The sequence below is a fragment of the Magnolia sinica genome, chromosome 3, assembly GCF_029962835.1.
Source record: "Magnolia sinica isolate HGM2019 chromosome 3, MsV1, whole genome shotgun sequence".
Lineage (NCBI taxonomy): Eukaryota > Viridiplantae > Streptophyta > Magnoliopsida > Magnoliales > Magnoliaceae > Magnolia > Magnolia sinica.
Genome location: NC_080575.1, coordinates 111,381,183 through 111,406,424, shown reverse-complemented (window position 1 = coordinate 111,406,424; position 25,242 = coordinate 111,381,183). Strand labels below are relative to the sequence as shown.

The 25,242-nt window shown below is 38.2% G+C and overlaps 1 protein-coding gene across 1 annotated transcript; it reads right to left on the bottom strand.

The window, feature by feature from the left end:
- Positions 1-810: 810 nt before the first annotated feature.
- On the bottom strand, positions 811-7,727 carry LOC131240724 (cucurbitadienol synthase-like). The gene is made up of 6 exons (XM_058239147.1): positions 7,574-7,727; positions 6,047-6,091; positions 5,912-5,965; positions 1,670-1,729; positions 1,471-1,593; positions 811-1,124 (listed from the first exon to the last, which is right to left on the bottom strand). The coding sequence occupies exons 3-6, from the start codon at positions 5,945-5,947 to the stop codon at positions 993-995; spliced, it is 351 nt and encodes a 116-aa protein (XP_058095130.1). The 5' UTR covers positions 5,948-5,965; positions 6,047-6,091; positions 7,574-7,727; the 3' UTR covers positions 811-992.
- Positions 7,728-25,242: the final 17,515 nt, after the last annotated feature.

Sequence of the window (25,242 nt, the reverse complement as noted above, 5' to 3'; positions counted from 1 at the left end):
GGAGTTGAGATTAGGATTAGGTGTAGGTTTAGGTTTAGGGATTTGAGAATACATTTAGGTTTTAGGTTTAGGTTATAGGTTATAGGTTTTGGTTTAGGTTTAGGTTAAGGTTTAGGTTATAAGCTATAGGTTTAGGGAATTGAGAATAGGTTAAGGTTTAGGTTTAGGAAATCGGGTTCGGGTTCGGGATCGGGTTTAGGTTTGGGTTTTCAAGTTTAGGTTTAGGTTTAGGTTAGGGAGTTGAGATTAGGATTAGGTTTAGGTTTAGGGATTTGAGAATACATTTAGGTTTTAGGTTTAGGTTTAGGTTATAGGTTATAGGTTAATGTTTAGGTTTTAGGTTTAGGTTTAGGTTAAGGTTAGGTTATAGGTTATAGGTTAAGGTTTAGGTCATAGGTTTTGGTTTAGGTTAAGGTTATAGGTTTAGGTTTAGGTTAAGGTTTAGGTTTAGGTTATAAGCTATAGCTTTAGGGAATTGAGAATAGGTTAAGGTTTAGGTTTAGGTTTAAGAAATCGGGTTTAGGTTCGGGATCGTGTTTAGGCTTGGGTTTAGGTTTAGGTTTAGGTTATAGGTCATAGGTTTAAGTTTAGGTTTAGGTTTAAGCTATAGGTTTAGGTCTAGGTTTAGGGAATCAAGTTCGGTTTCGGGTCCGGATCAGGTTTAGGTATTCTCTAGTATTATCTACTATTGAACCTAGTATTATCTACTACATACTAGTAACATGCAACTAATATCGGGGCACGATACCATAAGCTACAAGAATTTCATGTCCCCCTAAACAAGGTATCCTCCATTGATAACATATATATATATATATATATATATATATATTATAAGTTCTTTATTTTCATTTACATTCGCAAATACATTCATCATCCATCCAAGAAATTGAAACATTCATCATCCTTAAACGAGTAACTAATTATCTAACTTACAAATACGATTATCAATATTCAAGCACTAATTCAGAAAATAAAATTTCAAGCTTACCTTACTTTTCACATAAGTTTCCAGATAAGCTAACCTTCTCGCTTTCAGTAACCTTCTCTAAAATCTGAGATACGTTTGCTGTCGGGCTACTTACTTTTCCCACCTTTACTTGCACAGGATTGCTTAGATACTCCTTAAATACAATAAACAAATGATAGTCAGAAAGAAGTTTGTGCGAAAATACTTCACAAGGCACAAAATCACCCACCAAAAGAATGAATAAAACCACAACGACAGAACAAAGTTCTCAAATTGAATAAATTATCATAAAAGTTATAATATCATAGATCTGTAGTGAGAGAGAGAGAGAGAGAGCTATAGTGAAAGAATGACATTCACTGCGTCGTACAATCTATTTGCATCGATTGGTTCACCAATAGTTTTTGATGGAATCTGTGACAACGAGAGTGAAGCCTGCACAAGCAGAAAAGTTACACATGCACCTAATCAATTAAATACACAAGAGTGTGTTTAATTACCTTTAAACCTTCTGCAGTGTAATCTGATATGGGCCATCCATGATCTCTAGTTGAGAAAGGCCATGCACCTTTAGAAATGTGACAATACCAAAAACTAAGATCACTAGGGCAGTCTTCCAAAACCTTCAAAAACAAAGTGGAACAGGTGATAAGAAATTGTGCAGCTTACAACACAGGCGCATGCAAGAAGAGAAGGTACCTTTGAGAAGCATGAAGAGGAGGAAATCCAGATGAATGTAGTGGACCCACATATCTTACTCTATCACCTGAAAATACAACGCAAATGATTATGAAAGAATACAAGTGATACAAATAGAATACATCAAAAAAATAAAAAAGAAAAGAAAAAGAAGTCACTAGCTAAAACAATAAGCAAAATGTGCTGGACGATATAGAATTACATTAAAAAGGCTTGGATGGCTGGGATCTTTGAATCCGGACAACTTTAAGGCCACAAAAGTGGGGCTCATCAGATCAATGGTCAAGGATAAGGGACCATGGCCCACCTGTACAAACTAAGGACACAAGGATACCATGCGTAATTCAATATCTTCAGGTCAAGGATTGTATAGTTCCTTTGTAAGCCAGGTAATGGGTCAGGCCTTCATGATTGTTTATATATAAGGTCAAATTAGGTGTGGTTCAGACCAGTGTTCGAAATATCGATACTATCGGCCGATATTATCGGTATCGCACCAGTACGAGACGAAACTCCGCCAATAACACCCTGAAGATACTAAAAATCCAAAAATTCAGATATCGTACGATATTATCGTCGATATTGTGCGATATATCGTCGACAACATGCGATACATCGTCGACATCGCCGATACAACCCACCCCGATGCCGTGGGTTGCGAAAAATCAAAAATTTTGAATTAGGGGAGAGAGAGAGAGAGAGAGAGAGAGAGAGAGAGAGAGAGAGAGAGAGAGTACCTGTAGCCGTAGGCTATAGCGGTGATCGGAGGTGGGCCATTCGACAGGTAAGCATCTGTATCCCTCTTTCTTCGAATTTTTCTTGCTATTTTCTTCATTTTTTCTCTTTCTTCGCTGATTGGAGCGTGCCTATGCGGATTTCTCGGAGATTCGGCGAGAAATCAGGCCGGATTTGAGGAAACAGAATGATATTACCTCATCCGGAACCCTCGCTGCATGAAGGAGAGGGAGAGCACTCGTGACAGAGAGGGAAAATGAAGATGGGGCGGGAGGGGTGAAATGGGGATCGGCGCGGGTGTGGTTTACTGAGCACGCTCCTATCGTACTCAGTAAACTCAGTTGGGGCCCACCTTTAATGTATGTGGTCTATCCACGCCGTCCATCTGTTTTCCCATATAGATTAAGGGGTTGATCCCAAAAATTAGAACAAGAAGTAGATCATACCATAGGAAATAGTTGTGACACTGATTTCCACCGTTGAAACCTTTCTGGCCCCTGTAGTGATGTTTATCAGTCATCCAAACCCTTAATAAGATCATATGGATGTGGATGAAAGGAAAATACAAATTTAATAAGATCATATGGGCCCTGTAGTGATGTTTATCAATCATCTAAATTTAATACTTTTGTGGCCAAAAATGGTATTTCAACGGTGGATGTTCAATTCAACTGTTTTGTAAGGTGTGGCCCATTTAAACATTGTATATGGTTTATTTTTGGGCTAAAGCCCTGAAATTATCTGTTAAAATGTATGGACGGAGCGGATAAAATACATAAATTGTGGTGGACTTCACATGGTACTGAGTTACTCACAGTACAATCATATAAAGTGGTGTCTGTGTTCTGTGGGTCCAACGGTAATGTGTGTGTCATATCCACACCGTTCATTAATTTGGAAATAATTTTTTATGGCATTACACAAACAACGATGTAGATATAAATCTTTAGTGGACCCCGCCACAGAAAAAAGTGGAGAGAGTGACGCCCACCATTGAAACTCATAGCATTCCTGAGGGCCCATCATAATGTTTATTTGTGATCTAATCTGTTCATAAGTCCAAAAAGATATGGGATAATGGAAAACACAAATATCATCTTAACCATCCATCTCTTGTGGCCCTCAAGAAATTTTTAATGGTGAACGTCACTCTCTCCACTGTTTTCTGTGGTGGGGTCCACTCGAGCTCTGGATCTGACTCATTTTTTGGCTCACGCCCTAAAATAATCTGTTCAAATGGATGGATGGTGTCGATAGAAAAAATACATCATGGTGGGACCCACGTAACTTGGTGACGTGACTTCAGTAATCCGCGTTGGAAGTGGATTGCGTACCGAGGGAAGCGGATTGCGTACTGAGTAACTCAGTACCCTTAGAGTACTGAGTAAACTGTGTGGGGTCCACTACTAACTATTTATTTATTTTATCCACTCCGTTAATCCATGTTAAAAGATAATTTTAGGGCTTTATCCCAAAAAACGAAGCAAATTAAAATGTCAAGTGGACCACACCACAGGAAACAGTTTGATTGAACCTCTACCATTAAAAATTTTTTGGAGGCCAAAGAAGTTTTGGATCAAGCTGAAGTTTGTGGTTTCTCTTCATCCATGTCTTTGTGATCTTAGGAACAGGTTGGATGACAAATAAAAATTACTTTAGACACTGGGATGGTTTCAACGGTGGAAATCATTATTCCACACTGTTTCCTATTTAATGGTCCACTTGAGCTTTGTATTTACTTCAATTTTGAGATCAACCCTAAAATTATCTGTAAAAATGGATGGACGGTGTAGATAAACCACATAAATTCACAGTGGGCCCAACTGAGTTTACTCAGTACGATAAAAGCAAATTGAGTAATTCAGTACGCAATCCAACTTCCGTACGGAGTAACTCACTACGCTTAGTGTGCTGAGCAAACGCTGTATGGGCCACCATGATTTATGTATTTTATCTGCTCTGTCCATCTATTTTAATAGATAATTCTAGGGCTTCAACCCAAAAATGAAACATATACAATGTTCAAATGGACTACACCATAGGAAACAGTTGAATTGAACGTCTACCGTTGAAAATTTCTTGGGGGCCACATAAATGTTGGATCAAGTTTATATTTATTTTTTCCCTTCATCCATGTCTGTACGATCTTATGAATAGGCTGGATGACAAATAAACATCATTGTTGGGGCTAGCAAGGTTTCAACGGTGGATATCATTATCCCTGCTGTTTCCCGTGGTATGGTCTACTTGATCTTTGGATATGATTCAATTTTTGGCTCAACCCCTTAAATTAGATGGAAAAACAAATAGACGGTGTGGATAGATCACATACATTCAAGGTGGGCCCAACCCACAGAACTGCCTGTTTGGGCTAGAGACGGGCAGGGTAGGACGCAATCCGCGTCCGTGACGTGCAAAGACGAGTGCTGATGCTCCTCGAGCTCCAGTTGCACGAACGGTTCAAAGGAGATCAAAGTTACATGGGCCCAAAGTGATGTATTTATTATATCTACACCGTTCATCTATTTTTAGAGATCATATTAGATCATATTAGAGCAATATCTACACCGTTCAATTTAAAAATAGTTGTATTAGTTCAATTAAACATCGCATAACTTAGGAATCTATACAAAAAAAAATTATTATGTGCATCTTTTTTTTGAGATATTATGATTTAAAAGTGTGTATTAAGGGCCTTTTTAACAATCCCCAAAGTTTCATTAAAAAATTCAACCATTTTCCTAATGTTTCCCCATGTTTCCCAAAAAGTGCGATAAACTATGCGATACAAACGATATATCCTGTGTGATAACCGATACGTATCTGTATCCCAAGGGTGCGATACATTGTGCGATACCGATATTTCGAACACAGGTTCAGACATTACCTGAACATTTGCCATACCAAATTTTGTTTTACGTATGAACAAATTGCTAACTATGATCTGGTTCCATACTTGGAGGTAGGAAAAGTGACCTACACATTGTTACTAATAGATGGATAATCTAACTAGAAAAACAATAAATGCTTAAGAGTCTCAAATTAAATTTCCATTGAACTAGAGAAGCGGATAAACTTGTCAATGTTGCCTCTATTCATGCTTTTCTTTCGGTTTAAAGGTCGGTTTTCAAGATAGCTTCGCATGTCTCATCAATCAAAACTGTCATCTACAAACAACATACTCCCAGGGACCTCTTTTTGTAAAGAACTCGTTCATAACCAATTCAAAAATGAATGGTTGAAGTTGGTGTAACTGGCGGAATTTAATAACATACTCCCGGGGATTTTTATTTTTATTTAATAACACAACTAATGAGAAGTCATAAAACTCCATAAATCCTAAAATTCGATTACCCTGTTTTCACATGCATATCTATTAACAAAAGGTTGAAGTTGGTGTAACTGGCGGAATTTATCATAAACCATAAATCCCTAGAGCTTGAAAGGCAAGGAAATAAGATGAAAGAGAATAACATATAGATGAGAAATGCTGCTCAAACTCATCACCTCTAGTGTCGCATTCTTCAACGATGCAATCTCCATTGCCTCATCCAAAGATAGCTGAAATTACACAAATGAAAAGCTTATTACCAGCAAAACTTGTTATGGAGAATTGTAAAAGGAACAAAACAAAACATATACCTTATCCCAAAATGCACCCAACAATTCCCTGTTCTTAGGAGAATCCTACAAAATATTAATAAAGCATCAACGAGCTGAATGTCAAAGGCAATACAACCATCCAGCAAGGCAATCGAGAAAAGCTAATGAAAATCCCTACTGTCTGCCTGACTAACAATAGAACCAATATTTTGACCATGGCATCACTTGTGCTATAACATTCCCAAGAGTAGAAAGGACCTAACAATCCTCTAGTTTAATGCTAGAGACCATCAAACCACCTTTCAAATATTCTTACAACCAAATTAATAGCAAAACTAAGAAATTTTATTCCAAATCATCATAATGCTCATAACTATTACGTGTACATAGTATAGGCCTAAAGAAGCCCTAATAAACCAAACTAGCCTTGAATCCTATCACCACCATATGGGTATTCCTGTCATAAACAAGATCCTATACCTTATAAGAATACACACACACACACACACACAAATCCTTAAAAATGTGTTGTAGAACATGCTTAAGAGGTGAAAAAAAAAAAAAGAGAGAGAGTTTGCTGACATGCATGTTGCTGTACATGTGCAACCCATGCTTCCGTAACTACATCATTCATCGTATTAGCATCAATACTTCAATCCTAACCCTGAACATCCATTCTTCATTTTTCATTTTCGTATTACATGCATATGCTACTTCATAGATCATATTCTGAGATAAAAGGTGTCAATTATATATAATAATAATAAAATTGTAGTTCAAAAGCAGACAATAGACCAACGGTCTAGATCTATGAAAGATGCGACACACTTCCACAAACTGAACAAAGACTTCCATAAATTCTTCATTTCCATACCAATATTTATATGATCCATCTCAAATTCCTGTACCTTCACATGAATTCCTACATAGGGCCCAAGATGGTCCACCTACGATCGCAGCGGGGGTCCCACCGTAATCGCACATGGACAAAAATTACAGAGATTGACTGGATAATCAGTCCAACCTGCAAAATGAAGGGCAGAAGTAAAATGGTCAGGCCACCTATTTTGCATTCCTTACTGAAATGGCAGTCTCCATCCTTAGAATCATGAGCAATCCATGGTGAATCCACCTATCTAACAGCCCGCTCTGATCATATGCTAGGCCGACATGGGAATTCAATATATAACAAGGTACAAATAATTCTATTGAAATGACACACTTCGTATCAGTACCATACATATTCATAATATGCAATGACAAGCAGCCGTATTCGTTTCCACACTTGTATAAATGTTTGCATTAGATTAATGTGACAACATAGCCATATATTGCAGAGATAAACTCAAATACGTCAGCCTCAGAGAGGAAGACTCAGAACCCCCCAATAACGCAAAACAAGGTGAAAATACAAGATCAAACATTAAAACCCACGAACGATCATCACCAACATCTAATTTAAATATTTACACTCTCTCAATAGCCATATAATCGCTCTAAAAAAGTAGATGAAAACTTCAATCGAGAGAGAGAGAGAGAGAGAGAGAGAGAGAGAGAGAGAGGAACTTGTCGGATGGGACGCGTATCGGGCCGAATGTATCTTTTCCTCCCTCCTGGATTTCTGAAAGAGTCTTGTAGGACTAACTGCCGGATTTCTGTGACAGAGGCCGGATTTTTGCGCTCGATGGAGGATTTCTCGATGGAAGATGGAAAGAGGGAAAAGAGGGGCGCTCGATGGATTTTGGAATCCTCTTTCAAATAAGATAATGCTTTGAAATCCGTATGTTGTGAGTTTTCCACTAAATAATAATACAAACTCTATTACGGTCGTACATGCATGAGACCAATTTCTGGATGGTTAATATGGTATTATTAATAAAAATATATAAATATTTACCATTTACAATAGGCCGATTATTTGGATGGTCTGGATAACTCTATATCTTAGCCACTATTATTATGATCAAGTCACCACTATTTTACATTAAATACAAAACTCACAGCGAAAAACATGAAAAATGAAAACGGTAAATAGAGCTTTGGTTCTAGTATGGCTCTGTGGGCCCCACCATGATCTATTTGTTTCATCCATTCCGTCCATCCATTTCTCAACATAATTTTAACACGAATCCAAAAAATTAAGCTTGAAATAAAGCTTGGTAGATCACAAAATTCGAAAACAATAGTGATTGGACGTCCACCGTTAAAAACGTGAGTTCACCGACGGCTTATTGGATTACAGCTATGGCTAAAATCCGTAGCTTTATCTACGGCTAAAATCCATCGGAAAAATAGTAGTGATTGGATATCCACCGTTAAAATCCTCCTAAAGCCCAGTGTACTGTTTATTTGACATCCAATCTGTTGATTATGTCACATAGACATAGGATTAGAAAAAAAATAAAGATCATTTTGATCCAAAACTTTTATGGCCCCAAAACAGTTTTTAATGGTCTACGTTCAATCAAGATTGTTTCCTGTAATGTGGTCCACTTGAGATTAGGATATATCTTATTTTTGGGCTCATGTTATAAAACTATGTAGAAAAATATGTAGACGGCATGGATGAAACACATACATCATGGTGGGACCCACAGCCACCTGCCATGCAAGTGGCAGGGGGAGTAGCCCATCTGTTCCATCGTGGGAAGACGAGCGCTGACGCTCTTCGAGCTCCGAGTTGTATGAATGGTTCAAAGGAGATCAAAGTTACATGGCCCATAATGATTTATTTATCATATCTACACCGTTCATATATTTTGAGAGATCATTCTAGGACTTGTTCCAAAAAATGAGTAATTTTCAAATCTAAAGTAGACCACACCACAAATAGCAATGGGACAATGATTCTCACCATTAAATACATTCATAGGGCCCATCATAACGTTTACTTTCCATCCAATTTTTTCATAAGGTCACACAAACCTAGATGAAGAGAAAAAACAAATATCATATTGATCCAAAATTATTTTGAGCCCACATAGGTTTCAATGGCAGGCGTTCAATCCCCACTGATTTTTACAGTGTGGTCCACTTGATTTTTGGATTCATCTTATTTTTTGGTTCAAGACTTACGACGAACTCATCTAGTGGACGAACGGTTTAGATATAACTCATACCTTATGATGGGAGCCATAGAGCTAGTGACGTTAACACAACAAATATGTTGTCGGGTGCGTTGTACACCAGCCAATCCACCTATGAACCGGGCGGGGTGGAGTGGATGCGGATTTCCAGCGATAGCCTTTGGCAGAAAGTTAGGTGGGGAACACCTTTGTGTTTGTCAGCAATCCACCCGTCCATCTATTTTGTAAGCTCATTTTAGTACTAAGATAAAAAAATAAAAAATAAAAATGAACCGACTCCAATACTCGAGTGGGCCAAAAACATGACGATTAAATGTACACAATTTAAATATTAATGGGACCACATGAGTTTTGAATCAGGCTAATATTTGTTTTTTCGGTTCATCCCAGTAGAAATGACATTATTAACGGTATAGGTGGCATTTAAACATCACTTTCGACCCCAAGAAGATTTTAATGGTAGTAATATTCCTACCCACCTTTTCCTTTAGTGCGGCCCACTGGAATATTGTATCTTTCTCACTTTTGGTTTCAAGTGCTGAAATTATCTCACAAAATATATAGATGGGGTGGATTGCTCACAAACATCACGGTGGGCCCCACCTGGAAAGGTTTTGACTCTTGAACATATGGGGAAGGCTTTATCAGGAAATCAGGTTTGGGCAGAGCCATAGACTGACTGTAAATTCAGGGATTGTGGAGCCCACCTTAATGTATTTTGTTCATCCACTCCGTCCATCCATTTCTAAGATTTATTTTAGGTTTAATCCTAGATAGTAGCCAAAGAATGAGGCAGATAAAAAGATGTAGTGGACCTCACCACAGAAAGTAGTGGGGAGAGTGATTCCCACCGTTGAAACTATCTTAAGGCCCACCATAAATTTTATTTGAAATCCAACCTGTTCAAAAGTTTTAAAAAAACATGAAATAAGGTAAAACACAAATATTAGCTTGATCTAAAACTTTCGTGGTCCTTAAACAGTTTTTAATGGTGGGTGTCACTATCCCCACTGTTTTCTATGCTGGGGTCCACTGGAGCTTTGGATTTATCTTTGGATATTGCCCTAAAATGATCTCTCCAAATGGATGGAAGGTGTGGATATAAAACATACATCATGGTGGGGCCCAAAATTGAGAGGTATATAAATATTAGGTGGGCCACACCACATGAAAACAATAGTGATTAGATATCCATCATTAAAATCCTATGTAAGGCCCATTGTATTCTTTATTTGGCATCCAATCTGTTTATTAGGTCATACAGGCTTAGATGAAGGGGAAAAACAAAAATCATCTCAATTCAAAACTTTTATGGGCCCCAGAATGTTTTAAATGGTTGACGGTCATTCAACACTATTTCTTGTAATGTGGTCCATTTCAAATTGGGATATGCCTCATTTTTGGTCCCATGCCATACGATGATCTTTAAAAATAGATGGACGGCGTGGATTAAACACATACATCATGGTTGGGCCCACACAATACCACATACTATAGTTGAGAGGGTTACCCTCCCATTGAAACATTCATAATCATTTATTGGGCCCACCTAGATGTGGTTCATAGATCCAGCCCATTCATTATGTGTGTCCCACTTGGATGAGGAGTCAGACCAAGTTTCATACACATCCAAAACTCATGTGGGCCCCACCAAATGCTTTTATATGTTTTAGGGATGTTTTCACATAGTTTTAGATGCCATGGCCCACCTAAGTCTCGTAGATGACTGATTTTTGGACTTAAAGGGGACACATCAAATGCATGGTGTTGATGTTCTACACACATCATGATGGGGCCCCCACAGATTAACCTCATGGGAAGTTCCCATGAGGTGACCTTATAGTACCATTTCACTATTTAGGTAACTCCTTCATGGGTGTTACTCTAACCGTGTAGGGCCCACCTTGATATGTTTTATGTATATCGACACGGTCCATATATTTTTTCATCCGATTTTAGGATGTGATTTCAAATCACAAGAACTAAATAATCTCGGGTGGGCTATACCAATCAAAACAATGATGAATAACTTTGAAGGCCACAAAAGTTTTGGATCAATTTGATCTTTGTAGTTTACCTTCATCTAGATTTCCTTTACATTATCAACAGGTTGGATTGCAAATAAACATTACTAAAACCTTACAATGGGCTCTTTATAATTTTTAATGGCGAGGTACTATATTATCATTCTCTCCAATGGTTTGGTCCACTTAAGATTTAAATCTACACAATTTTTTATACCGGGCCCAAAAATGGGTTGGAGAAACGTATGGGCGGCAAGGATATACAACACATCATCAAAATCTCACTTTTATTATCTAACTTTTCAATTTCTCTTGTCAAAATACAAAATCTAGTTTTCTTTTTTAAAATATATATTTTTTACATCATCAAAATCAAGTTTTGTCAATTTTTTCACAATTTTGTTTAATTTCTTAAATTTTCTTTTTGAAAATATCATTTTTTTAATCTCACTTTTGTTATATAACTTTTCAATTTTTGTTGTCAAAATACAAAATCTAGTTTTCTTTTTTTTTTAAATATTTTTTTTACATTTTATCAATTTTTTCACAATTTTATTTAATTTTTTAAATTTTCCTTTTCAAAATATCATATTTTTATCGAATTTTTTTTCAAAATTATCAACATTATTCAAAGTTCTTAATTTTTTTTTTCAAAATCTAGATTTTTATAAAATTACAGCTTTTTTTTTCAAAATTTAAATTTTTCTTAAACATTATTAGTTATTTTTCTAAGCTTCTCAACTATTTTTTTTTCGAAATTCATAATTTTTTTGAGTTTTTTAATTTTTTACCTGAGCATTAGATACGGTCGAGACGATCATTGACAGTGTCTAATAGAGATGGTCTTTGACAGGGCTATAAGACGGTTTAGGACCGTCTCTATTAGAGACGGTCCTTGACAATCTCTAATAGAGACGGTCCTCGACAATCTCTAATAGAGACAATTTAGGGCCGTCTCTAATAGAGACGGTCTTTGCCGGTCTCTAATAAAGATGGTCTTTTACAAGGCTGTAAGACGGCTAAGGACCGTCTCTAATAGAGATGGTCTTTGACAGTCTCAGATTGCAAGTAAAAGACAGCCAATGACCGTCTCTAATGCAGACGGCCAATGACCGTCTCAGATGACCTTATATAAGACGGTCAAGGACCGTCTCTAATGCAGACGGCCAATGACCATCTCAGATGACCCATATAAGACGATCAATGACCGTCTTAAATGATTTGTGGACGTTCAAATTTTTAAAACAATATTAAAGACGGTCAGGGGCCGTCTAAAATTTTAGAAATAGTTTACGGCCGTCTCTAAAGCGTCTTTAAACCAAGCAATTTTGGACACGGTCCAGAACCATCTCTAAATCCGTCCTTTTTTTTTTCCATTTTTTACGTAGTGAGTGCTGGCCGTTACAAAAGAGGGATGAGTATTAAACTCTTAATGAAGTCCAATTAAACAGGACGTGTTTTAAATGGAAACATTGGATGGATTTCACCTATATGAACGTAGAAGTGGTGCTGCTTCTCATGAGACTTAGAGTTATCTCGGAATCGTTCATGAAACAGGATAAGTACATGGCCATTAAAAGTGCTAAGCGAGATTATAAAGAAACACCTAACGCATGAGCTATTATGTGTGTGGTATTTTCGGTTATATCATAAAGGAATAACTGGTTCAATGCTGCGGCAACCAGAAATTTCGAAATAACTTTAAAATGCTTACACTACGGAAAGATTCAGATCGCAAGATATCTTTCTTTATACATAATTACTATCATTATTCTGGTAGAGTTTTCATTGTTTTAAAAACCAGTCGGGGATTGTTGAAAATCAGTGATTTTAAAAATAATAAAAATGGAAATTCAAAATTTTCAAAATTTCAGGATTTTCCCGCTAAAATACCTTTTGAATTTTTTGAATTAAAAAGTGCAGTGTGTGTGCTTTGTCCCACATCAGAAATGCAAAAAATAGTTTTGTGGGTTATATGAGATGTTGAGAAGGGTATTCTTACTTGGAGTTTTTTAGAGGAGATGAAACACGGGTTGCGTGTTCCAGTTCGCACTGGAACACACGCACGCGTGCACGCTCGTGCTCGGGCTCGGGCTCGGGCACGGGCGAGGGCGTGGGCAGTGAGGCTGTAGTGGCACTAGATGGCGCACTTTGCACTTCACACATGCGCATCATGTCGCAGAGTGGTCGCTCCCTCACGACCTTACGCGAGATGGTGCGACCTCGGTGCGATCGCGATGCGATGGGTCTAGTACGATGGGTCTAGTCAGAGCCTTAGGGCGGTGTGGATCTGATAAGTTGAAAATGAGCCTGGGTTTTATAGTTGACTAAGAACGGTCGGATCTTAAATCCAAAATGTCCAGCCATTTCTATAAACGGATGGCTACCTTAAAAGCCACAACGGTCCGAAAATGGACAGGCCACGATGATCCAACGGTCAGATCTACAGATCTAATGACTAGAAATGTCTAGGATTAATGGACAACGGCCAGAAACGTTTTGGATCATTGAATACCATACAGCAACGGGTCTAAACCCGAGGCCTATATAAACTGGACCATTCCAGTCCGATTTAATCATCTCAACACACCATCTCTCCCATCAAATCGGATACAATCTATAACTTCATTTTAGAATACTGTTATCATCTCCATCGTCTAAGTCTACCAGAAGAAATCTACTGCGTTAAAACTGTTCCATAGTGGACCTATCGTGATTGCTGCACGCTGGATCCAAATAAAGCTTGTCTTATCCTGGGAGCAATTCACCTGTAACCCGTCAGCAATTGATAAGGGGGCGAATTACGCTTTAATGACAGCGTATTTTATACGTGATTCAGCCTAGTGATAATTTTTATTTTTCTATTTTTTTTAAAAAATTTTAATGTATCCAAAAGAAATTTTCTAACAAAATGTATAACCCATCCATAAAAAGAAGCTACTAAACAAATGTAGCAGTTATGAAAAACTTGGCTCATGACGTTTTCTAATCTATCAACTTGTTTCAAATAATGGGGCCTATATGCCGAGTGGATAAGATTTATTTTTTGGAAAATAAACATGTAGAAGGTTTGGACTATATCCTGGTGATGGATTGAATCTCACAAGTATGTGCCATGCTGGCACATTGTGAAATTTACTGGGTATTACTGCACGTGTGTGCACGTAGCAAAGCTCTCTTGCATCACGAATTTGTTTCACAAACTGCAGCCACCTGACTCATGGCCCTACCTCATTCGATGAGAACATCTGCATAATGGATTCACATACCAATGCACCAAGTTGTACATGTGTATGGGCATGAGCTACTTTCGACACATGCATTTGTTGTAGAATAACCTTATTCTACAACATTGGCAGAGAAACGCCCTCTTGAGGACGCCTATGAGAGTCCGAGGGATAGTGAATAACATAAAATCTATCACGCCAGGAACACTGTGAACGGTACAGATTAACCGATCACTGTGTATGCCTCACTCAAATAATCGAGGATCTCTTATAGCAGTTTAGTTGTTGATACTTACAAAAACTGTCAGCAGTGACTACAGTCCTTTGTTTCCATTATTTTTATATTAATGCCGGCTGGAATAGATCCCCGCAATAAGATGCAGATTTCCTGGTAAAGGCTTTCGCCGGAAGTTCCTCCCCTGGGAACCATTTGAGGCTCGTCATGAAGTTTTTGGTAAACCATGTCCATCCGTTTTTTGAGCTCATTTTAAGACGAGGTTAAAAATGAGCTGGATCCAAAGACTCTAGTGGGCCCAGAAGGAGAGAATTGAATATTTATAGTTGAATTATTCATGGGCTACAGAAGTTTTGAATCAAGCTATTATTTGTGTTTTCATTTCATCTCAGTAGGAAAGACGTTACAAACAGTATGGATGGCATGTAAGCATCACTTTCGACCCCAAGAGTGTTTTCAACGGTAGAAATTTCCCTACAAACCTTTTCCTTAACAGAGGCACCCTTAAACTTGGATCCGGCTTATTTTTGACCTCTTGTCCTAAAATGATCTATAATTAGGGATGGACATGATAGATTTATCAAAAACATTGTCGTGGGCCCCACAGAGGTTTTCACCTCAGGAACTTCACGCAAAATCCGCGTACCTTGTAAAACTTTGCCTTTGAATCTGGAGAAGCAGATTGGCTGGTGTACCACAAACCACCGACTTAGCTGCTGTGGGTACGGTCGGGCTAAGACGAGTGCTGACGCCTCCCTGAAAGGAGATTGAAGTTACATGCGATCACAATGATGTATTTATTATATCCATAATGTTCATTCATTTTACTAGTCATTTTAGAGCATGAGCCCAAAAATGAACCATATCTGAATCTCAACTAGACCACACCACAAATAGGAGCGGGGCAATGATTTTCATAGTTAAAGCATTCATGAGGCTCAACATAACACATATTTTCCATCCAATATGTTCATAAGGTCACAAAGACATGAATGAAGAGGAAAACTAAATATTATATTGATCCAAAACTCCTGTTACCCAAAAAGGGTTTCAATGGTAGACAGTTCAATCCCCCACTACTTTTTGCAGTGTAGTCCAATTGATCTTTTGATCTGTCTTATTTTTCGGCTCAAGCCTCACTATGATCTTGCCAAATGGATGGACACTTTGGATACAACACTTAGCTCATTATGGGACCCATATAACTTGGTGACATCAACACACCATCAAGATTGGTGGTATGGTACACCAGCCAATCCGCTTACGAATCCGGGCCACTCTTTTTTTTTTTCTTTTTTTTTAAATGGACTGGCAAGGGATAAAAGCTCTTAACTATATCATTTCAGTTAAGAGGATTAAAATATTCAATTAAAGAGTTAATTTTATTTTATTTATTATTTTTTAAAAGCATCCTCATCAACGAGAGCCTTATCACAGTCATTAAAAAAATGTCCAGTGGGTACAGTGCCAACATATGTATTGCTTCATGTTGGAATGTATTTTAGCAACCTATTTGAAATTTCAAAATGGGTCCCAGAATAGTCATGGAAATGAAAATGACAATATATCCTAGCTTAGATGGCATTAACCGAAATTTCCTAATTAAACACTAGCAATGAAATTCAAGAGAAACACACCAAACGGTTTAAAGATAAGGAAACTTCCAGGATTACTATTGTTAGTTTGACCAAAGAAGATTTGGTTAGTCTTTGAAGACTACATATTTGCTAAGGAAAATATGGAAAATTAGTGAAACTAATGAAACCGTATCCAAAAAATTATGTTTAACTTCTTTGGAAAAAGCATAATTCTTGTATAATGAAAGAAATTTATTTAATCTTAAATCATGTAAATAAAATAACTGTGATGGCGAAAGACCGGTAGCTGTGGCCTAGATTAATCCAATTCCTGGTTGAAGTTCGTGGTCTTTTTTCTTCTTTTTTTGTTACACACGCACACACATTGAGGCACTCACACCACGGTGGGATTTCACCACAATGAGTACTCGAGCTCATGATCACATATTGAAACTCTTGTGAGTCCACCACCGAGGCATGAGTAAAAAAGCCTCAAGATGACTAAACTAATTTTGGGACATGGGCTCCCTCATTAGGAATCCATTGGGTCCAAGGTCCATATCCTCCTTATATCTTGCTAAATGGACGGTGAAAGAGTTGCTCTATTGAAGCATGAGAATGATATATTTGAACGTCATCTAATACTCAAAAATAGCTGGACCTCACTATGAATGAGGTATCCCCCAAAATTAGTGGTGGTCTTAGCCTTGGCTGGTTCAGGACCAGATTTTGAACATGTCCTCCCAGGCCTGCTCAAAATCTTGATTTTGTGCACACATTGGCAGGCCTGCCTAAAACTTCCACCTTCCCAGCCAAATCGGTAGCCATAAAATCCAACCGATAGATATGGCTTATTAGACCCATTGATTTGGTTTAGATTATCAAAATGAGTTTGATATTATAGACTCCCAAAGAAGAAGGGCTAAAAAACAAGTGACTGGATTATTTTCCGTCACACTTGTGGACTTTTCTTTTTCAGGGCTTGATTGGGAGGTTGTAACTTCAAAGTATTCACAATATATAAAATAGGTATTCACACTACACAGAGCATGCTGTGGAAAAAATGAAAAACCACTAAAATCAGCAAATCCCGTGAATATATATGCAGGGAAAAGGTACTATACGCTTGACCATATTATACCTTCCATAAGGTTGAGTGCCCGAGGAGATTTTATAGGAAACTGAAGAAACACAGCGTGGATTAGATACTAAAATAGCTAGAACGTTATCACAAAGTTTCGTGGGCCCCACCATGATGTATGTTTTATATCCACACCTTCCATACATTTGGAGAGATGATTTTAGGGCAATATGCAAAGAATGAGTTAAATCCAAAGCTCCAATGGACCCAACATAGAAAACAGTGGGGATAGTGAGGGCAACCATTGAAAACTTCTAAAGGCCACGAAAGTTTTAGATCAAGCTGATATTTGTGTTTTCTCTTATTTCATGTCTTTTTTAACTTTTGAACAGGTTGGATTTCAAATAAACATTATGGTAGGCATTGGGATAGTTTCAATGGTGGGAATCACTCTCCCCACTGTTTTCTGTGGTGCATCCACCACAGATTTTTATCCGCCTAATTCTTTGACTCATGCCCTGAAATGATATTTCAAAATGGATGGATAGTGTGGATACAACACATACATCATAGTGGCGCTCACAAAACTTGGTGACGTAGCTTCAATAGCCAACTCGCTACTCAACTATGCGTACATCTACTTAGATTAAAAGGGGAAGCAGATTGGCTGGTGTACCTCACCCACTTGTATAACTGGTGTATCGATGTTAGCAAGTTTTTTTTTGGTCTAATCATGATGTATGTGTTATATATATATATCCAAACCGTCCATCCATTTGGTGAGCTCGTTTTAAGGCGTTGGACGAAAAATAAGACAGATCTAACTATCAATTGGACCACACTGCAAAAAGTAGTGTGAGATTGATCGTCTACCATTGAAACCCTTTTTGGGTCACAGAAGTTTTGGATCAGTATGGAAAAAAAATTTCCTCTTCATTCAGGTCTTTTTGACCTTATGGACAGATTGGATAGAAAATAAACGTTATGGTAGGCCCTACAAATTTTTCAACGGTGAAAATCATTATCTCCGCTGCTATTTGTGGCGTGGTCCAGATGATCTTTGGATATGATTCATTTTTTGAATAATGCTCTAAAATGATCTCTAAAAATAGATGAACCGTGTAGATATAATAAATACATCAGTGTGGGCCCATGTAACTTTGATCTCCTTTAAATCGTTCATACAACTCGGAGCTAGCGGAGCGTCAGTACTCGTCTCGCACGACACGTACCTACAACAGCTATATGGCTGGTGTGAGGTACACTAGCCAATCCCAATCCGCTTCCATTAAAAGGTGGATTGTGTCCTACCACCTTACGGACGGTGGCAGGGCTCTGTGGGGCCCAACATGATGTAAGTGTTTTATATCCACGCCGTTCAGCAATTTTCTCAGATCATTTTAATGTATGAACTAAAAAATGAGGCAGGTCCAAGACTTAAGTGGACCACAAGGTGGGGATTGAACGTCCACCATTAAAAACTTCTTACGAGTTGGAGAAGTTTCGGATCAAGCTGATATTTGTGTTTTCACTTCATTCACGTCTAAATGACCTTATGAATAATTTGGATGGTAAAAATCCAATAAAAACTTATTTTTCCCTACATAACCATTACAGGGCACCCTAGGAGTTTGTAACGATAGAAATTCAATAAAAACTGTTTTCCCATGGTGTGGTCCATCTAAGATTCAGATATAACTTATCTTTGGTGTAAATCCCTTAAATTATATTTCAAAATGGATGGACAGCATGGATAGAAAATATACATCGTGGTGGGGTCTACATAGCACCAATTTTGTTTATCCAGTTTCCCGTTAAAATCTCCCGCTTGTTTAAAATTTTTACACTAATAATGTGCTGCCAGTACTCGACCTTATGAAAAGTATAATACGGTCAAGCGTATAGTACCTTTTCCCATATATATATATATATATATATATATATATATATATATATATATATATATATATACAGAAATGGTCTCCTGCGCACAAGGCCGCATGGATATTTTATGTGAGCTTTTCATATGAGCTGTTAGATTATACTCACGGCTAGGATTCAGCAGCCGTGATAATGAGAGAGCCTCCAAAATAATGACTTGCGGCAATACTCTCGGACTCTCACAGGATTGCATGCTGTAAGTAGCTCGAAAGCTATTGGACGGTGCTCTTTGGTTCGGTCATGATGTACCTATTTTATCCATGCCGTTCATCTATTTTTTCATATCATTTTCAAGCATGATCCCAAAAACAAAGTAGATCCAAATCTCAAATGGACCTCATCATAGGAAAACAGTCGTGATTAAACACCCATCATCAAAAACTTCCTAGGACCCACTATAATGTTTATTTGCCATCCAACCTAGTCGTTAGGACATACAGACATGGACGATGAGAAAATAAAATATCCAATTCATCCAAATCAAACTTGTGGCCCTCAAGAAGTTTTTAACAGTGGGCCAATGATTCTCATCGTTAAAACATTCGTAGGGCACACCGTAACGTTTACCTTCCATCCAATCTGTTCATCAGGTCACATAGACCTGGATGAAGAGAAAAAAAATATCGTATTAATCCATGATTTTCGTGAACCCGAAAAGGGTTTCAATGGCAGGCGTTCAATCCTCCACTGCTTTTTACAGTGTGGTCTACTTAGTTTTTGGATCTGTCTTATTTTTGGGCTCAAGTATTAAGAGTAGATCACCAAGTGGATGGACGGTTTAGATATAACTCATACCTCATGATGGGACCCACATAACTTGGTGGTGTCAACACACCAGCCACATCGGTGGTGTGTGTGGTACACCGACCAATTTGCTTCCTTCGCACATATGTTGAGGGTCAAATATTGCATATTAGACCCAGTTATTGCATAGATTTACAATCATTGATACCGTTTAATAGCCTGATTTAATTGTGTTTGTGATGCAGAGTGTATTTACAAGCATGAACTGAAAAAGGGTGCTTAAACCATGGATTTGACGCTCTGATGACACCCAAGGCAAGGGACGGATTTCAAGAGACCCAAGATCAACAGAATTACACATCAGGGACCCAAGAAAATCGAGGAATTGAAGCTCAAGTGGCCTGAAAAGCATCTAGAATGCAAGATCACAAAGTTCCCACCATCCGTTCAGTTCGAAACTCCATACGTGGCCTGAGGACCATAAATGAACCGTACATGTAAAATTTCATCCATTGGATCACTATGGAAGTGACCCAACGGACAGATCAGCCCACAAATTATCAATCTGGGGCCCGCCTGATAGCTGGATATACTTCAATTTTGGTTTCAACCCCTTAAATGAGATAGAGAAACGGATGGATGGAGCGGATTTGGCATGAACATCGTGATGGGCCCCACCTTAGGTTGCATGTGTACACATTACATAGGAGTGTGACGTGCACCGAACCCATGAAATCGGTCAGCGTGCTCGCTGACCGATCCCTTCTACAAAACGGGTTCTCTCACCTGCGAACGCAAAACAGAGTTTGCGGAAGTGTTCTTGTGGGCCACCATCATGATGCGACGGTCCGATCTGGACCGTCCATTGGAATCCCACGGGTCCACTGGCCAAAACCTAGGTGACCTTTTGGCCCCATGCAGATGCAAACACGAAGATCGATGCACAACATAGGATGAACGGTGAATTGAGTGAGTACAATGGGCCGCACAAGAACCTACGAAAACTACTCCTCCCCGACTGATTTTTCACAAGGATTTCAATGGACGGTGGGGATTTCTCAACCGATTTCGATCAGGGCCTCCACCAACGTCCCAGCGCAAGAAGCACCGAGCTCTGTTGCGCGCAACCGGGATTTTCGGGCCGTTCCGTGATCAAGAGGAGGATCGGATTCTCTATCTGGACCGTCCAAATTCTGTCCATGGTGGGTCTGACTAGAACCAAGACGACTGAACGTCTTGGATCAAGTTTTGTTGCAGAAAATTCCGTTTCAAACAGAGGTCTTTTGCTCTGCTGCGTAACAGAGAGTCAGTCTTCTAAACTGACTCTTCTCCAGCCGGATACGCCAGAGGGGAAGACTCTGCAGAAGGTCGGGTTTTCGCACGCCAACCTCAGCATATAAGAGGAGAAAAACGTAAAGGAAGGGTGTGCTGGAGCAGAGGCTTGAACGGGAGGAGATCAGTGCTGGGAAAACGTGGAGAAGGAGGAAGATTTTGGAAGGGTTGGCACGTGAGGAGGAGTTGGAGTTTTGGACGGGAAGAAAGGCTGGACGTGGAGTGGGTTTTCTCTTTTTCTTTCTTATTCTTTTCTTTTCTTTTTTATTCTTTATTTTATTGTTTTTGTTAGCCCATATCATGTGTGGCTAAACCTCTTAGCTAGGGCTAAGAGGTGAAGCCTGTAGCGAGATGGGAGATACTGTTTCATGCGTTTAATTTAAATTTCTAAACTGAAGTTGATATAGTTGATTATTAAAGGAATATTTTTCTTAGTCTTTTATAGTCTGTTGTGACTGAAATTACAATGGGTTTGCAAGGGCTTTGAGTATTTCTTTCCCCTTTTTAAGTTTATGAAGCCAGGAACCCCTGTTGTTCATCATTGTCCCATGGGCATGGTAGGATGACAGTACCCTTCCTGATCCTCATATACTATTGGTTGGTTGGTAATTAGTTTAATTCTGTTGTTTACTTTATCTCCTGGGCATGGTTTGGTGATGGAATCCATTCTAATTCATATACCTTTCATCTCTTGAAAAGCAGATCAAGTAAGTTCAGTTTGAATTCCATAATCCTTGATGCAGGCATAAGATCTCCCTGATCTCTACAAGTGGATCCTCTGAATCCCTAGTTTCATCCTCTGAATTCCTTAAAGCTTTAGATAATTATTCCATAATTATTCCTTGAATTTACATTTGATTTTGATTACATCTTAGGCTAGTTCTATTTCTACCTAGTTTCAGGAAACGTACAAGTTTCAGTCCCTGTGGATTCGACCTCGGTCTTACCGAGTTTATTACTACATCACAACCCTATACTTGGGGAATGAACAACATACGATGAAATTGGATTGCATAATGAGTTACTTAATACGCTTTTATCGTTCTAAGTAGACTCTGTTGGGACCACCGTAAATGTATGTGGTTTATCCATGCCGTCCATCTATTTTTTTCATCTCATTTCAGGGGTTGAGCCCAAAATTGAAGCATATTCAAAGCTCAAGTGGACCATTCCACAGGAAACAATGGAAATAATGATTTCCACCATTGAAACTTTTCTACGGCCCACAATAATGTTTATTTGTCACTCAACCTGTTCATAAGATCACATAGATATGGATAAAGAGAAAAATACAGATATTAGCTTGATACATAACTTCTATGGTCCCCAAGTATTTTTCAATGGTATTCATTTAATTCGCACTATTTCCTGTGATGTGGTCCACTTGAGGTTTGGATATACTTTATTTTGTCTCAAGCCCTAAAATTATCTGTTAAAATAGATGTATGAAGTGGATAGAATACATAGATCACAGTGGACCCCACTGCAGGCAACAACAATGATGGTGGAGCGATTGGTGTGATCCAACAACTTTTATTCCAATGCAAATAAATGTTGCATGTGGTCATGCTTCATGTAGTGTGATACACTTGGGTGTCCGATGTGCCTCATTTTTGGGCTCATGTACTAAAATAATTTGTCCAAAAATATGGACGGAGTGGATAAAACATATAGATCACAGTGGGCCCCAAAGAGGCGCCACTAGAATCTTCTGTTTCTAGCTGGGTCCGATGAAATCAAATTGCGTACCGAGTCACAGGGTAGGCTTTTATCATGTTGAGCAAAACTATGTTGGGCCCACCATAAATGAGTGTGGTTTATCCACGCCGTCCATCCATTTTTCTAGCTCATTTTATGGGTTGAACCCAAAATTGAAGCATATCCAAAGCTCAAGTGAAGCACACCACAGGAAAAGTGTAAATTGAATGTCCGCCTTTGAAAAATTCTTTCGGCCAGATAAGTTTTGGCTCAAGCCGATATTTGTGTTCATTCATGTCTGTATAATCTTATCTAGTAAATTGGATGAACGGAGTGGATAAAATAGGTAAATTATAATGGGCCCCACAGAGTTTACTCAGTACAGTAAGCGTACTTGGTTACTCACTACGTAATAAGCTTCCGTCCTTATGAGGGTCGTACCCATGCATCCAGGGGACACAGATTTCCTTCTAAGGTGGCGTCACCAGATGGCTATTATAGGGTACTTTATGGGCCCCACCATGATGTACGCATTTAATCCATGCCGTCCATTCATTTCGAATGCTTATTTTAGGGCATGACCTAAAAATGAGGCATATCCAAATCTCAAATGGACCACACCACAAGAAATAATGGTGATTTAATGCTCACTGTTAAAAACTTCTTAAGGCCACAAGTCTTGGATGAAATTGATTTTTTTGTTTTCTCATCATCCAAGTCTTTGTGACCTAACGAACAGATTGGATGGCAAATAAATCCTACAGTGGACCCTAGGAAGTTTTTAACGATGGGTGTTTAATTAGCACCGTTTTCCTGGGGTGTGGTCCATTTCAGATTTGGATCTACTTTTTTATTTTTTTGGTAATGTTCAAAAATGATCTAAAAAATTAGATGAACGGCATGGATAAAACACATACATCATGATCAGCCCATAAAGCATCGTCCAATAGTTACCTAACTTCATACATCATGCCATTCCCATGAGCGCGTGGAGTCTCAGCGCGAGTCATAATTTTCGAGACTCTCTTATTCTCAATGTTGTTGAATCCCAACGTGAGTGTAATCTAACAGCTCACATGAAAGCTCTGTGTGGCCTTGTGCACAGGAGACCGGGACTCTCTCTCTCTCTCTCTCTCTCTCTCTCTCTCTCTCTCTCTCTCTCTCTCTCTCTCTTTATATATATATATATATATATATATATATATATATATATATATATATATATATATATATATATATATATGATTTTTTTTAGAATTCTAGAAAAGCAACAAAGCATACACTCACTAGACCTATTGTATCTCCTCCACCCATTGCAGTGGTCCCAGAATGTAATATAGAAGTTTTTAATGAAAAGCGACGTCTTTCCCTCTCATATAAACCAAGCCAACCATTTTTAGAGCCATAAGAAAGCATGAGGGGATCACATGATAGACAAATTTAATGTATGGTATAAATTACAGTATGCCCATACAACACAAGTGTATATCAACCATTATATTTTATTAATAAGTAATCGTTTGAAATTGAAAAAAAAAAAAAAAACCCTATGTTTTTGCCCTTTTTGTATTACAACTAAAAACTATAATGTGTATACAATGTATGAACCCTTTATTTTCCGATTACCCATAAGCATCCAAACCACTGATTTAGCTTCTTCACTTGGTAAACATATATTGTGGGCCGGAATAAAAGTATCACCAATCAGATAAATGTTAACCATTTGATCAATGGCCTTTAATATGGATGGTGAAGTCCACTCATAGGAAATATATAGGTCCAATCAACAATTCAATTCATCTAGTTGTTAGGACCCATCATGGAGTGCTTATGATTCTAGTGAATCACTTTTGTTAGGAAATAATAACCATCCCATCCTTGATTGAGAAAAAGAAGAGACATATAAAAAGGCTAGATCAAGGATAATCGGATCATCATATCAGTGTGATTATTGCAAGCTTAGCCCATTAAATATGTGATGGACCAAATAAACAATCTAGATTAATGCATTGAAGTGTGCAAGTGTCCCAAAGCAATTAGGAGTACAATAACTCATGGTGCTCTAAGAGAATATTGGAGCATTTCCCAAAAAGAAAAAGGGTAAGGGAGAATTATCTTTGAAAATAAATTTTTTTTTTTTTTTTTTAAAGCAAGAGAGGAGAAGCAAGATACACTACAAGAAACAGTGTTTTTAGCAACGAAATACTTTTTCGTCGGTAAAACATCACTTTTACTGACGAAATTTTTTTTCGTCGGAAATAAAGTTTTTACCGACGAAAATTTTCATCGC